At 47.5% G+C, this 14,050-nt stretch overlaps 1 protein-coding gene across 2 annotated transcripts in view; it reads left to right on the forward strand.

Annotated features, from left to right (window-relative positions):
- ATG2A (autophagy related 2A) overlaps positions 1–14,050 on the forward strand; it is an 87,765-nt gene that overhangs the window by 24,829 nt on the left and 48,886 nt on the right. For both annotated transcript variants that reach the window (XM_060691930.2, XM_060691933.2), the window contains exons 8-15: positions 2,397–2,552; positions 4,685–4,821; positions 6,692–6,767; positions 8,405–8,660; positions 9,755–9,905; positions 10,128–10,229; positions 12,306–12,473; positions 12,575–12,812. In XM_060691930.2, coding sequence (XP_060547913.2) covers positions 2,397–2,552; positions 4,685–4,821; positions 6,692–6,767; positions 8,405–8,660; positions 9,755–9,905; positions 10,128–10,229; positions 12,306–12,473; positions 12,575–12,812 — 1,284 coding nt within the window. The remainder of the gene's footprint in view (positions 1–2,396; positions 2,553–4,684; positions 4,822–6,691; positions 6,768–8,404; positions 8,661–9,754; positions 9,906–10,127; positions 10,230–12,305; positions 12,474–12,574; positions 12,813–14,050) is intronic.

The raw sequence follows: 14,050 nt of genomic DNA on the forward strand, positions 1-14,050 counted from the left end.
CCTGCTCAAGGTCATCGCATGACCCCAGGCCGCTCTTGCTCAACCCTGAAGGTGTGCGGACTTTACAACTCCCAGAATTCCCCAGCTAGCAAGCCAAGGTTGAGCAGCACTGCCCTAGGCCCTTTTTCCTTGAGAAAAGTAACTCTTGGGCGGTTCATCCTGCACACCTGACTCACTAAATCCCTCAAAGAGGCAGTGTAGATATTTGCCCTTAGTCTGCTGGTGAAGCCAACATCTTTGGTCAGCCCAGATGTTGGTTGTGTGAATCTGGAAAATGTGAGAATTGTGCTTCTGGGGGCTGAATATAGGATGAGAGCCAGTTTGGTCTAGCAGTGAAGGTGCTTGGCTGGAAATTAGGAGACTGTGAGTTCTAGTCCAGTCTTAGGCACGAAAGCCAGCTGGGTGACTTTGGGCCAATCACCAGGAGACTGTGAGTTCTAGTCCAGTTTTAGGCATGAAAGCCAGCTGGGTGACTTTGGGCCAATCACCAGGAGATGGTGAGTTCTAGTCCAGTCTTAGGCATGAAAGGCAGGTGGGAGACTTTGGGCCATTCACCAGGAGATGGTGAGTTCTAGTCCCACCTTAGACATGAAAGGGAGCTGGGAGACTTTGGGCCAATCACCAGGAGATGGTGAGTTCTAGTCCCGCCTTACACATGAAAGGGAGCTGGGAGACTTTGGGCCAATCACCAGGAGATGGTGAGTTCTAGTCCAGTCTTAGGCATGAAAGGCAGGTGGGAGACTTTGGGCCAATCACCAGGAGATGGTGAGTTCTAGTCCAGTCTTAGGCATGAAAGGCAGGTGGGAGACTTTGGGCCAATCATGAGGAGATGGTGAGTTCTAGTCCAGTCTTAGGCATGAAAGGGAGCTGGGAGACTTTGGGCCAATCACCAGGAGATGGTGAGTTCTAGTCCCGCCTTAGACATGAAAGGGAGCTGGGAGACTTTGGGCCAATCACCAGGAGATGGTGAGTTCTAGTCCAGTCTTAGGCATGAAAGGGAGCTGGGAGACTTTGGGCCAATCACCAGGAGATGGTGAGTTCTAGTCCCGCCTTAGACATGAAAGGGAGCTGGGAGACTTTGGGCCAATCACCAGGAGATGGTGAGTTCTAGTCCAGTCTTAGGCATGAAAGGGAGCTGGGAGACTTTGGGCCAATCACCAGGAGATGGTGAGTTCTAGTCCCGCCTTAGACATGAAAGGGAGCTGGGAGACTTTGGGCCAATCACGAGGAGATGGTGAGTTCTAGTCCCGCCTTAGACATGAAAGGGAGCTGGGAGACTTTGGGCCAATCACCAGGAGATGGTGAGTTCTAGTCCAGTCTTAGGCATGAAAGGCAGGTGGGAGACTTTGGGCCAATCACCAGGAGATGGTGAGTTCTAGTCCCACCTTAGACATGAAAGGGAGCTGGGAGACTTTGGGCCAATCACGAGGAGATGGTGAGTTCTAGTCCCGCCTTAAACATGAAAGGGAGCTGGGAGACTTTGGGCCAATCACCAGGAGATGGTGAGTTCTAGTCCAGTCTTAGGCATGAAAGGCAGGTGGGAGACTTTGGGCCAATCACCAGGAGATGGTGAGTTCTAGTCCCACCTTAGACATGAAAGGGAGCTGGGAGACTTTGGGCCAATCACCAGGAGATGGTGAGTTCTAGTCCCGCCTTAGACATGAAAGGGAGCTGGGAGACTTTGGGCCAATCACCAGGAGACTGTGAGTTCTAGTCCAGTTTTAGCATGAAAGCCAGCTGGGTGACATTGGGCCAGTCACTCTTTGTCAGCCCATCCCACCTCACAGGGTTGTTGTTGTTGCAGGGAAAATAGGAGGAGGAAGATATGATGGATCTGTTTGCTGCCTTATTTGTCAAAACAGTAAAGGATGTTAGATTTTGCAGCAATCCAAGCAGCACACAAGTAAATAATTCAGCAGGATTCATTTATATAAGAAACTCCTTTATGTACAAAAACATAAAGTATGATGCATGTATACAATACCCATGCAGCAGAAGCCAGAACCAGAACTCCGAAGACAGAATACAAAATCACAGACGCTATATAATACAGAGGCTATAATCACTCATATATATATTTACAGATCAGTCAAGCTAAGCCATGCCCAGGCTCCGAGCTGTGTTGAGTCAAGAAACAGTCCACAGTGGCTGACCTGTTACCATGCCTATTCCAATTCATGAACTCTCGTACACTGACACAGGATATAAATAAAAAATAAATGTACAGTTTCGTGGGTGTGGCCCAGAGGTTCGCTCTCATCCAGCTTCTGCAAATACCAAATTACTGATTTCAAGGAATATTGCGACGCCTGATTTTTTCCCCCTCCTTTGTGGAGATTCCCTTCCCTAAATTTTCCTTCTCCTCCTCTCTCTCTCTCTCTCTCCCCCCGGCAAAGAATCCGGCCTTCTGCAGGAGCAGCTGAGCAAAAACCGCCCACTGGATTCCGAAGATCTGAAGTTGATTGAGCAGGATCTCAGCCAGCAGCTGCATTCGGGGCTGGGATCGGCCCCTCCACATCTGGAGGGAATGGCGGCTGGAGTGGAGAACGGAGGTAGGTCCTGGCAAGGGAGCCCTTGAGGGAGATCCGCCTCTCCAACAGATCACTAGAGTCAATAGATCTCTTTGACACAGTTTATTTATTTATTTATTTATTGGTTCGATTTAGATGCCGCCCTTTCTCCGGAGACTCAGGGCGGCTTACAATGCGTTAAGCAATAACCTTCATACTTTTGTATATACCTGCTTAGTAGGGCTTTCGGCCCCCCCAAGCGGTGTTCTTTTTTATACAAAGTCAGCTTATTGCCCCCCACAATCCGGGTCCTCATTTTACCTACCTCGGAAGGATGGAAGGCTAAGTCAACTTTGAGCCTGGTGAGATTTGAACTCGCAGTAATTGCAGGCAGCTGGTGCTACTTAACAGTGCTTTAGTCTGCTGCGCCACCAAGGCTCTTTCGTTGTCATTTCTTAGGTCTCTCTCTGCCTGTGAGACTCCCCTTTTTTATGGGTTTTTATGATACGGTAGATCACTCTAGAATTTTGTAAACTGCCCGGACTCACCTATGTATGAGATGGGCCACTATATAAATTCGCTCAATAAATAAACAATTACCGTATTTTTCGGAGTATAAGATGCACCTTAGTTTTTGGGGAGGAAAATAAGAAATCTGATTGGCAGGTGGATCGGCTTATCAGAAATACTCCCAATCAGCTGTTCCCAGAGGTGAATTTTAGCAACAGGTTCCTTGGTTGTGAGCTCTGTGCCTTGCTTTTTTTTGCTTTTTTTTCTGCCTCTGAAACTTCTGAAACTCCGTTTCAGAAAAAAACTTTTTCCTGCCTCTGAAAGCCTCCGAAACAGAGCTTCAGAAAAAAAAAGCCTCTGAAGCTCTGTTTGGGGGCTTCTTTTCTGAAGCTTCGTTTCTGAGGCTTTTTTTCAGCCTCTGAAACCTCCGTTTGAGAAGCTGGGCGGAGTATAAGACGCACGCAGATTTTCACCCTCTTTTTTTGGGGAAAAAGGTGTGTCTTGTACTCCGAAAAATACGGTAATTAATAGAAAAAAAGAGGTGAGAAACCTACACTCATTTCCAGATTTGGAAATTCTCTTCAGAATCTAGAATTTGTTTTTTTTTTTGCACTCTCCACGTGCTCAGTGTCCTCTTTGAAAGACAATGAGAGCTAGCAAATGTTAAACCTAGCACTGATGATGTTACCTACCTTGGATATGAATAAGAATAAGAATAATTTTATTTCTATACCGCCCTTCTCCCGAAGGACTCAGGGCGGTGTACAGCCTATTAAAACACAAGACAACATCAGTTAAAATAGTTTAAAATTATTAAATGAATTCGGCTCAGATTTAAAACCCCAGAAATTTAAAACCCAATTTAAAATTGTTATGTTGATAGACATATCAACTGTTACGTTGAACATATCATATCAATTGTTATGTTGAAACGTCGGCAAGAAAACAACCAAATTCAGAGAGCAACAAGGGCTTCCTTCCTCCCTCCTCCTCCTCCTCCTCCCCCCAAACCCAACTCTTTTCTACAACTAATGATGTTCCCAGGAGTGAAATGCTCCCGGTTCGGACCGGATCACCCGATCCGGTAGCGATGGCGGCGGGTGGTTCGGAGAACCGGTAGCAAAAATCCCTGTGCTCCCCCCCCTCCACCATGCTCAGCTGAGCCTCACGATCATCAGAGGCTTTTTTTTTTTTTTACTTTTAAAAGCATTTTTTTTTTACAACTTCTTCCGCCGAAAAAATGCTTTTAAAAGTAAAAAAAAAAAAAAAAGCCTCTGATCATCGTGCGGCTCAGCTGGGATTGTCAGAGGCTTTTCAAAGCATTTTTGAAATGCATCAGCCGTCCTGATTTTAGGGCTGGTTTTTTAAAATTTTGATATGAATTTTAAATTGGAAATGTTTTAAATTATGGGCCAAATCTTATTTAATTATTTTAAACTTATTTTAACTTTTGTATATAAATGCTTTTATTTTTGGCTGTTCACCGCCCTGAGTCCGAAAGGAGAAGGGCGGTATAGAAATTCGAACAAATAAATAAATAAATAAATTTTTTTCTGCAACCTCTTCCGCAACCACCCAAGCTCAGAGAGACCACCAAGGATCCCCTCCTCTCCCAGTAGCAGATGCTAAACCTCCCACCGATTTCCCCTCTGTCCCCCCTGCAGAGATGTTCTTCTCCATGGCACCCATGACGAGCAGCGTAGCGTCTCTGCGTTCGGTCAGCGACCTCTCGGATCTGGATTCGTCGGTCCACAGCGACATCAGCACCGCTCCCCTGCAGCCTCCGGCCTTCGCCCCAGGGGTAAGTGCCTTCTCCGGCTTTTTTTCTTCCCTGCGGCCGTCCTTCAGTCAGTTGTTTCTAACTGCTTTGTGAATCTCTGGGATACTTTCTTTAAGCACATTCACGGGTCCCAGAACGTACAGCAGTAATGATGACACTCAAAACCAAGCCCTTTTTTCCAATTTACTCTTAAAGTACAAGGAAAGAGCTTATTTATTATTTTTATTTATTTATTTGTTGAATTTATATCCCGCCCTTCTCCCCGAAGGGACTCAGGGTGGTGAACAGCCGATTATATAATCATACAGAGATAGTAAATACCGTAACAGTCCCAGAAGTCGAATAAGCAATCTTATAGCAATGGCCAAAATTGTGGAAACCTTTTGGGAAAAAGTGTATTTTCTAAAACTAGCTAATAACACTACTTTTTTGGGGGGGGGGGGGAGTAGTACCATAAAATGATATATCAATGGAAAGATAATTTAATCAAGAATGTAATGCAATAACGTTTATGAAGGATTTGCTATTAGAATAGCAGTTACGGTATAAAGAGTTTTCTTCTTTATACCGTAACTGCTATTCTAATAGCAAATCCTTCATAAAACACGTAGAAAAAAAACCGGGATATTCAAAATGGCAGCATAGAAGCACAAAAATGATCACCATAGAAAAAACGAGATATACAAAAATGATCCCCATGTCAGTTAATCCTTCGTTGGGTCACCTTTAGCATGAATTATGGCCTTACAACGTCTTCCCATGGAGGGAACCAAGCCTTTTACTTCTGCAGCTGTTCTCATGTGAAACCAAGATGGAATGATGGCTTCTATTAACTGGGTTTTATCGCTGGGTCGCTTCTGACTAACCAGTATTTTTAGTCGGCTCCATAGATTTTTCAATTGGGTGAAGGTCTGGGCTATTCCCAGGCCATTCCAGCAGTGGAATAGGATTATTTTGAAACTCCAAACAAAAAGTGGTGTTATTAGCCATCAAACCTCAAAAATACACTTTTCCCAAAAGGTTTCCATGACTAGGATGATTGAAGGCCTGGAGACTAAAACATATGAAGAACGGTTGCAGGAATTGGGTATGGCCAGTCTAGAAAAAAGAAGGACATGATAGCAGTCTTCCAGTATTTGTGGGGCAGAATAACAGAGTTGGAAGGGACCTTGTAGGTCATCTAGTCCAACCCCCACCAAACGGGAGACCCTACACCATTTCTGACAGATGGCAGTCCAATCTCTTCTTGAAAACTTCCAGGGATGAGGGGAGGTTCAAATTATTCTCCAAAGCACCAGAAGGCAGGACAAGAAACAACAGGTGGAAACTAATCAAGGAGAAAAGCAACCTAGAACTAAGAAGGGATTTTCTGACATTGAGGACAATTAACCAGTGGAACTGCTTGCCACCAGAAGCAGTGGGTGCTCCATCACTGGAGGTGTTTAAGAAGAGACTGGACAGTCACCTGTCTGAAATGGTATGCTTGAGCAGAGGGTTGGATTAGAAGACCTCCGAGGTCCCTTCCAACTCTAGTCTGATTGTTAATTGATTGTTAACTGTGAGTTGCTGCAAATAGCCATGTGCCATCTCTCAGAAATGGTATGGTATTGTTTCCTGCTTGAGCAGGGGGTTGGACTAGATGACCTCCAAGGTCCCTTTCAATGCTGTTAACTTCTGAAAATGCTCTTTCCTCCATTTATTTACTAAATTTATATGCCGTCCATCTCACTATCGAATGACTCTGGGCACCTTTACAGTATCACACATGACAAAATAGACAATTAAATACATTAAAACGTCAGCCATTCCAATCCAAAGCTTAAAACCGAAAGCATGAAAATTAACATTTAAAAAAACACGTTCAAATTAACCTTTTTTCCCCCTCCCACAGCTGAGCCTAGGAAGCCCCCGGCGTTACAGACGGCTGCCCTTTGCCTCAACCCTGCCAGGTCTCAATAAGATACCAAGTAAGGTGGTTTTCCTGCAATTTTCCCCCCTGAGGGTGGGGAGGAGGGGCTGGGACAGGGGTGAAATCCAGCAGGTTCTGACAGGTTCTGGAGAACCGGTAGTGGGAATTTGAGCAGTTTGGAGAACCGGCAAATACCACGTCTGGCTGACCCCAGAGTGGGGAGGGAATGGGGGTTTTGCAGTATCCTTCCCCTGGAATGGGGTGGGAATGGAGATTTTGCAGTATCCTTCCCCTGGGGTGGGGTGGGAATGGGGATTTTGCAGTATCCTTCCCCTGGAGTGGGGAGGGAATGGGGATTTTGCAGTATCCTTCTCCCAGGAGTGAATGGGGTAATGCAATGATTTTGCAGTATCCTGGAATGGGGTGGGAATGGAGATTTTGCAGTATCCTTCCCCCTGGAGTGGGGAGGGAATGGGGATTTTGCAGTATCCTTCCCCCAGGAGTGAGGGGGGAATGGAGATTTTGCAGTATCCTTCCCCCTGGAGTGGGGAGGGAATGGGGATTTTGCAGTATCCTTCCCCCAGGAGTGGGGTGGGAATGGGGATTTTGCAATATCCTTCCGCTGGAGTGGGGTGGGAATGGGGATTTTGCAGTATCCTTCCCCTGGAGTGGGGTGGGAATGGAGATTTTGCAATATCCTTTCCCTGGAGTGGGGTGGGAATGGGGATTTTGCAGTATCCTTCCCCTGGAATGGGGAGGGAATGGAGATTTTGCAGTATCCTTCCCCTGCCACGCCCACCAAGCCACACCATGCCCACCAAGCCACGCCCACAGAACCGGTAGTAAAAAAATTTGGATTTCACCACTGGGCTAGGAGAAGATGGGGAGAAGGTCGTGGGGTTGGGGTACAATTCTTCGCTGTTTCCTTCTTGCAGCCAGGCAAGAAATGCAGTTAAACCTCCTTTAAAAAAATAAATTAATAAGTTACACAGTTAGTTTTCAATTTACATCTAGAGCCGGGCCTAAACTTTCCATTTCTAAACGAGACAGTTGCTAAAGGAGTTTTGCCCCATTTTACAACATTCTTTGCCATCGTCGTTGAGTGACACCGTTGTTGAGTAACAACCTCAGTTGTTAAGCAAGTACACCCAGTTGTTAAGTGAATCTGGCTTCCCCATTGACTTTGCTCGTCAGAAGGGAATCGCTTGACCCCGGGACACTCGTCATAAATACGAGTCAGTTGTCTAGATTTTGATCACCTGACCACAGGGATGGTGGGGGTGCCACAACGGTCGTAAGTGTTCCAACAAGCGGGGCTAAACATATGAACATGTGAATGTTTTTAAAATGTTATCCAATTTTAGGTTCTATTTAATTGGGCCAAACTATGTTATAATAATAATTTTAATTAGCAATTTTATGAAGTTTGTGTATCTATATTTTTCTTGACTGTACACTGCCTTGAGTTCTATGGGAGAAAGGCGGTATAGAAATATAATAAATAAATAATAAATAAATAAATAAGTGTGAAAAATGGGCGTAAGTCCCTTTTTTCAGGGCCGTTTCAACTTCTAACGGTCGCTAAACAAATGGTCGTAAGTGGAGGCCTACTTGTACTGTAGAGCAGTGATTTTCAACCTCAGCGGCAGTGGTGGGTTTCACATATCCTTACCACATATTCTTCTTCCCTTTCAGGCAAGGCTGGCCCCTTCCCGCCCCCCTCCCTGGACAGCCAGCGTCCCGAGATGCTGCTGCGGGTGACTATCGGGGGCCTGACCTTGACCCTTCTCCATCAGCCACCTGGGCTTTTCCCATCGGATGTCCTCTCCCTGGGGGTCGCTCAGCGGTTTTTCTCCCAGCTGGCGGGCCTGAAGGACGCAGCCTTCGGAGGCCGGGATTTTCATCCCCTGCGCCGTTGCTTCGAGGAGGCCATTCCACGCAGCCATGTCAGGTGAGTCTAGTCCAGGGTTTCCCGTCCTTAGAGACTTTAAGATGGGTGGATGTCTACTCCCAGAATTCCCCATGCAGTCAGTGTTTTCCATCCTTAGCAACTCTAAAATAAGAGAACTTCAACTCCCAGAATTCCCCATGCAGTCAGTGTTGCCCCACCTTAGCAACTTTAAGATGGGTGGACTTCAACTCCCAGAATTCCCGGGCTTTCATCCTTAGCAACTCTAAAATAAGAGAACTTCAACTTCCAGAATTCCCCAGCCATTCAGTGTCTCCCATCCTTAGCAACTTGTAGAAGGGTGGACTTCAGCTCCCAGAGTTCCCCAGCCACTCACTGTTTACCATCCTTAGCAACTTTAAGATGGGTGGAGTTCAGTTCCCAGAATTCCCCAGCCATTCAGTGTCTCTCATCCTTAGCAACTTTAAGATAAGAGAACTTCACCTCCCAGAATTCCCCATCCAGTCAGTGTTTTCCATTCTTAGAAACTTTAAGAAAGGTGGACTTCAACTCCCAGAATTCCCCATCCAGTCAGTGTTTTCCATTCTTAGAAACTTTAAGAAAGGTGGACTTCACCTCCCAGAATTCCCCATCCAGTCAGTGTTTTCCATTCTTAGAAACTTTAAGAAAGGTGGACTTCAACTCCCAGAATTCCCCATCCAGTCAGTGTTTTCCATTCTTAGAAACTTTAAGAAAGGTGGACTTCACCTCCCAGAATTCCCCATCCAGTCAGTGTTTTCCATTCTTAGAAACTTTAAGAAAGGTGGACTTCAACTCCCAGAATTCCCCATCCAACCAGTGTTTTCTATCCTTAGCAACTTTAAGATGGGTGGAGTTCAGTTCCCAGAATTCCCTAGCCACTCAGTGTTTTCCATTCTTAGAAACTTTAAGAAAAGTGGACTTCAACTCCCAGAATTTCCCAGCCAGCTGTGCTGACTGGGGAATTCTGGGAGTTGAAGTCCACCCATCTTAAAGCTGTCTAGGTTGAGAAAGACCGCCCTAAGTTGAATAGACAGGGATTTTTCCTGCTTTTAAATTTGCCCCTCTGTCCTGCTCTTTTTCTGAGCTGCATTCGGGGGTCTTTTTCCATCTTCCAGGCTGACCGGAGCTGCGGTCCAACTCACCTGCGAGCGCAAGTCTTCTAAGCAGCTGCGTGGGCTCAACTGGGACGCCTCCTTCGGCCTTCTGGAGATCTTGGAGTGCCTTTGGCCAGCCAGCAGAAGGACGGGAAAACCCGAATACACTCAGGTACGGAGCAGTGGCTGGGGGAGTGTCTTTGGGGAGGGGGCAGCCTCGCCTAGGCTGGAGAGGTTGCGGTGTTTTCTTCCTGGATGTGAAAGAGAAAAACATTTAATTCCCCTTCCTCCCTGCTCCCGTTATTGCCATCTGGTTGTGAGGAAGCTGCATAGCGAGTCAACCATCGCAACGGCGCAGGTCAACGCTGATTTTCTGTGTCTCGTTCTCTTCTAGCTGCTGGTCTTTCCCACCCCGGGACCCGTTCCCTACAGCCAGGCGCCTCAGCCCTGCGCACGGATCCGGTCCAAGCACTTGGAGAAGCTGCCGTCCTCCAAGGTTTGCAGGCCGGTTGAGTTTGGGGGAATTTTGGAATAGGGGGATTTTGCTGGGGGTGTCTGAAGTAGAGCTCCTACACCCATGATGGCGAACCTATGACACGCGTGCCACAGGTGGCGCACGGAGCCATTTCTCCGGACACATGAGCCGTCACCCTAGATCAGCTCCACCTCTGGCATGCATGCTATAGGTTCACCATCACCATCATAGGTTCACCATTAGAAGAGCCGAGGTGGCGCAGTGGTTAGAGTGCAGTACTGCAGCTACTTCAGCTGACTGCTAGTTCAGCAGATCAGTGGATCAAATCTCACCGGCTCAAGGTTGACTCAGCCTTCCGTCCTTCCGAGGTGGGTCAAATGAGGACCCAGATTGTTGGGGGGGAATATGCTATTTAGTATACGGTCTTTGGTGTAAGCCGCCCAGAGTCCTCAGAGAGTGGGCGGCATAGAAATATGAATAATAAATAAATAAACTAATAAATCACGGGTCTATTCTATGATAGTTTCTTCAGATCTGATTGGATGGTGGGGGAAGGAAAGGATTGATATTCCTTGCAGAAAGCTGAGCATTTGCATTCTGAATGCAAAAGGACGCAAATGACCAGATTGTCTGCAAGGAGCATCAATCCTTCCCTTCCCCACCAGGTCAATCAGAGCTGAAGAAGCTTCTGGGATGAGAAGCGAAATGTCTACAAAAGAAAAATCAGAAATTCCCAGTTGCCTCTTGAAAAAAATGCATCTTTGGGACTCTTTTTAAGGCCCATGTTTGCACCTGTTTAATGTTTCTTAAAGAGCCTTGGTAAAGACACAATTCCACAGCAATAAAAAACAATACGGTGGGTTTCCACAAACACCCACACCCCCTCCGCAGTTCACAAAACGCAAAGTTTGCAATCGCAGCGAAGGCAGCGTGTGAAGGGAAAAAAGCCACCTTCGGGGTGGAACGGCCCGGCCTGACCCTCCAATTGGCCCCTCTCTTCCGACGTTTAGACCAGCGATTCTTAACCTGGGGAATTCTGTGTTGTGACCCAGGCCCACGTAGTTGATATTAAATGCAAAACAGTTCCAAAAGACAAACAGATTTTATTTAAAACGGCTGAGAATTAACTCGTTCTCAGCGTATCCCAAATGAAATGAAAGCAAAGTCCTCAAAACACCAGTCTTCTGTTTATCTCTGACCTTGGGATAATTGGGCAAACTGCCAAAGGCTTTTCTTGGCAACAGTTCAGGAACAGAAGAAATAACTACAGCCAAACAAGAAGCAAATCTCTCAACAGTTGTTTTCCGGCAAAGAGCCCAAAAAGCTGTTGCTCGTCTTTTAAGCCTTATGGGAGGGGCCAATCATCTCCTGGCCTTACTCCTGAGTCGTCCTCTCTGCTTTAGCTGCTCCTGCTTTCTGGCAGCTCTTCTCATACATGCACTAGGAACAGGCTCCTCGTGTTCCTCTGCCTCTCTACTGTCAGCCTCTGGAGGCTCCGAAGTCCGTGTATCACTCTCCGATGGCCCCGGCCCCATCTCTGCCTCTGACACAGAGCCCTCATCTGGGCCTTCCCCAGCCTCCAGGACTGGCCCACGTTCTTCCTCAGCCTCATCGCTGTCCGACTCCGCTGCCAGCTCCGCAGGCTGCTGGCGGACCACAACATTCTGGGAGTTGAAATCCACCTGTCTTTCAAGTTCCCAAGGTTGAGAGATCTGCTCTGGCCTGATCTCCTTTTATGCCAGGGGTGTCAAACTCGGTTTCATTGAGAGCCACATCAGGGTTGTGTTTGACCTTGGGGGGGCCCTGAGGGGGCGTGGCCAGCTCGACGTCACTCATGTCGGGGACGCCTGCCAATAAAAATGGGCTCCCGAGCTCCGTTTTCGGCTGTCGCCTCCTGCAGCCCTCTGCCAGCGGAAACGGAGCTCACGAGGGCCGCCAACGGCACTCCCGAGCTCCGTTTGCGCTGGCAGAGGCACCGCGGGCCGGTCCTTTGCTGTTTCCAGGGTGGCCCTGCGGGCCAGAGCTAAGCACCCCGCATGCTGGATCTGGCTCCCTGGCCCTTGAGTTTGACACCCCTGTTTTATGCCATCCTTGCAGAGCGGTCTGGCCAAAGGGGCGTTGTCCAAGCTGACGGTGGAGCTGGCGGTGGAACTGGCTGACTTCCTCTCTGAAGTGGACCTGGGTACGCTGGATCGCCTCTGCTCGCTCTTGCAGCCCGCCATGGTGCCATCCCGGCCGGGTGTCTACCGTCCCGAAGAACCCGTGGTAAGGCGGAGGGGAGGTGGCCGGGTGGCTCGAGCGGGAGAGGCTCCTTCTCCTTCCCCACTGAGGTTGTCTTCTCCTTTTCTTCCCCTTGCTGGTGCCAGCCAGGTTTCCCCCCGGCTGCCCGATGGCAGGGCAACATGCAGCTGGTCGCCCCCAAAGCTTCCCTGCTTCTCCAGTTCCCCATCCCGGATCTCCGCGCCTGGGCCGAGAGGCGCGCCTGGGCCGAGAAGGCGGTGCGCAGGGAGCGCTTGCGGCTGGACCTGGCCGGCGTCGAGCTGCGCACGGATCTGGAGCCGACGGGGCCCACTAAGTTAGAAATCACCCTGACAGATTTGCACGGTGAGCGAAGGGATGGATTTGGGTTAGTGGTGAAATGTAAAATTTGTTACTACCGGTTCTGTGGGCGTGGCTCGGTGGTGGTGGGGGTAATATGACTGGGTGGGCGAGGCAAAGTTTTTGTTTTTTTTTAACTTTTAAAAGCATTTTTTCATACAACCTCTTTCGGCCGAAGGGGTTGCAGACAAAAATGCTTTTAAAAGCTTCTTGACGATCAGGCAACTCAGCTGGGATCGGCAGAGGCTTTTAAAAGCATTTTTTTTTCTACAACCTCTTCAGACGATCATCTGCCCCTCCTCTCCCCCCGTGCAATCATCAGAGGCTTTTTTTTTTACTTTTAAAAGCATTTTAGAGCCTTGGTGGCGCAGCGGACTAAAGTGCTGTTAAAGTAGCACTTAGCGGCCAGCTGCCTGCAATTACTGCAAGTTCAAATCTCACCAGGCTCAAGGTTGACTCAGCCTTCCATCCTTCCGAAGTAGGTAAAATGAGGACCTGGATTGTGGGGGCAATAAGCTGACTTTGTATAAAAAAGAACACCGCTTGGGGGGGGGGTGCGAAAGCCCTACTAAGCAGGTCTATACAAAAGTATGAAGGCTATTGCTTAACGCATTGTAAGCCGCCCCTGAGTCTCCGGAGAAGGACGGCATATAAATCGAACCAATCAATCAATCAATCAATCAATCAATCAATTTTTTCGGCCGAAGTGGTTGTAGAAAAAATGTTTTTAAAAGTAAAAAAAACAGCCTCTGATCATCTGCCATCGCTACCGGATCGGGTGATCCGGTCCGAACCGGGAGCATTTCACCCCTGATTTGGGTGCTTCTCAAACGTCCTTCTTCCTCAGGATGTGGGATAAATTTTACACCTGGTTAGAAAGGAAATATAAATAAGGGTATAGAGATAAAACGGATAGAGAAAAGATGGGAGAAAATAATCATAAGAATAGAAACCTAGATGATAACCTAGGTAAAAGGTGAAAGGGGAGGGAAAAAGGAAAAAGTGAGATTATTATAAAAATGTACACAAAGGATGAAACAGATATAAATATTAATCAAATAAGAAATTGAAATGAGAATAGAGATAGATAGAAAATCGAGGCTGCTCGAATGCCATTCTAGATTGAACTGAAAAGGGAAACAACAAGAGGGAGGGGAAGGAGGAGAGAGAGAGGAAGGGAGAAGAGAGGAGAGGAGAGGGGGAGAAAGAAAAAAAGGGAAAAGGAGAGGAAGAAAAGGGAGGGG

Source organism: Pantherophis guttatus, chromosome 18, assembly GCF_059756535.1.
Source record: "Pantherophis guttatus breed Tessera chromosome 18, ASM5975653v1, whole genome shotgun sequence".
NCBI classification, from domain to species: Eukaryota; Metazoa; Chordata; class Lepidosauria; order Squamata; family Colubridae; genus Pantherophis; species Pantherophis guttatus.